Source organism: Habropoda laboriosa, unplaced genomic scaffold (genome assembly GCF_001263275.1).
Source record: "Habropoda laboriosa isolate 0110345459 unplaced genomic scaffold, ASM126327v1 scaffold175, whole genome shotgun sequence".
Taxonomy (NCBI): domain Eukaryota; kingdom Metazoa; phylum Arthropoda; class Insecta; order Hymenoptera; family Apidae; genus Habropoda; species Habropoda laboriosa.
Window position 1 is genome coordinate 890,803 of NW_017100347.1, and position 1,385 is coordinate 892,187.

The window sequence follows — 1,385 nt, forward strand, 5'->3', positions numbered from 1 at the left end:
AGTTTTCTTAGATTTTATTTCATATCATCGAAAATAATGCGGATATTGTAGGTTCTAGTTTTAGATGATTTACTCAAAAACATCTAAGAAAACATTAAAAAAAAATTGTTTTAACAATGTTAGTCTTATTCGATAAATATAGCAAACTTTATTTTTAAATAAATTTTCGAGTCGTGAAATATTGCAATTCAACGGAATAGTTTCTAATTAACATCATTGGCAGTTTAATGATTCACATTTTCTGTATTTTTACGAATTTTATTGCTCTTTGATATACACACGAATTAGTTTATTTCACGAAAAGAAAAAAAAGACTATTTTAAGGGAACGTTTACTATTAAAGTGTTTTTATTTAGTAAAACAATGTTCGAGGTAAAACACTTCTACCTATAAGCATTTCTAACTATATCACGAAACGTTCGATTACACAAATTAAAAATACTCAAGAAATGAATAAACGTAAATAATTAAACAACGGTTAACGGTTCTTCATGGAACAAATAAAAATTGATTTACTGTATAAACGTCGTTCGACTTTTATCTTAACGAATTGAAAGAAAAAGTCTCTGTACAGAACACGAATTCGATATCTGCGGGTTACGTCCAACGTTGATATTCGGAAATCTCACTTGCATTTCACTTTATTTTGCGTTTCTTCGTTACTTATCATTAATCTTAGGACGTTGTCGAGTATTTCATGGGAAAAGTATAGGGTATGCGAGAGTACATACATAGTTTGTTGGCAGTTTTGAAAATGAACGTGTACACCTTTTCCTACATATAATACGAGCCAAGGGTTCAAACTTCTAGTTTCTCTATCTCTCTTGTTTCTTTTATCTTATATTTTCTCTCGTTTTCTCCGCTGCTTTGTCTCTATATTCTTCCCCCTCTTTCTCCGTCTAAATTTCCTTGGTGTGAGGAGAATTAGTTCAATGGCACGATCTCGCCCTTCGCTGGAAGCGTCGCATTCGGCGATGCCACTCGTCCCGCCACTCGATTACAATCGATCTCTGCGTTACTGTCAGCCCACCTTGACCTCCGCCGTCGCTCTCTTGTCCAAGAATCAAGTACGACCTGAAAATTATCAATCGTGTGTTATGTTTAATTGTTCATTGATCGATCCTTTATTTTATCGTAATTGTAAGAATCGAGGAAAAATTTTGAGGGACCCCAACCGGGAATCGAACCCGCGACCTCAAGGTTGGCAATCCGAGACTTTGCCCACTGCGCCAACAACTCCCTCTCTATTTTTCCTTGTTAGTTTCCCTTTTTGTGTAAGGAGGCCCCGATACTACGTAATTTTACAATTGAGACGTTTAATGAAAAAAAAGGGTATATACAGTGACTCTTGCTAATATTCGGACACTGTTTAGATAACATTATAA

General features: G+C 34.9%; 1 protein-coding gene across 1 annotated transcript in view; it reads right to left on the reverse strand.

Annotated features, from left to right (window-relative positions):
* Positions 1 to 929: 929 nt before the first annotated feature.
* LOC108574547 (netrin-1-like) overlaps positions 930 to 1,385 on the reverse strand; it is a 30,169-nt gene continuing 29,713 nt past the window's right edge. The window contains exon 5 of the mRNA XM_017937155.1: positions 930 to 1,074. Coding sequence (XP_017792644.1) covers positions 930 to 1,074 — 145 coding nt within the window. The remainder of the gene's footprint in view (positions 1,075 to 1,385) is intronic.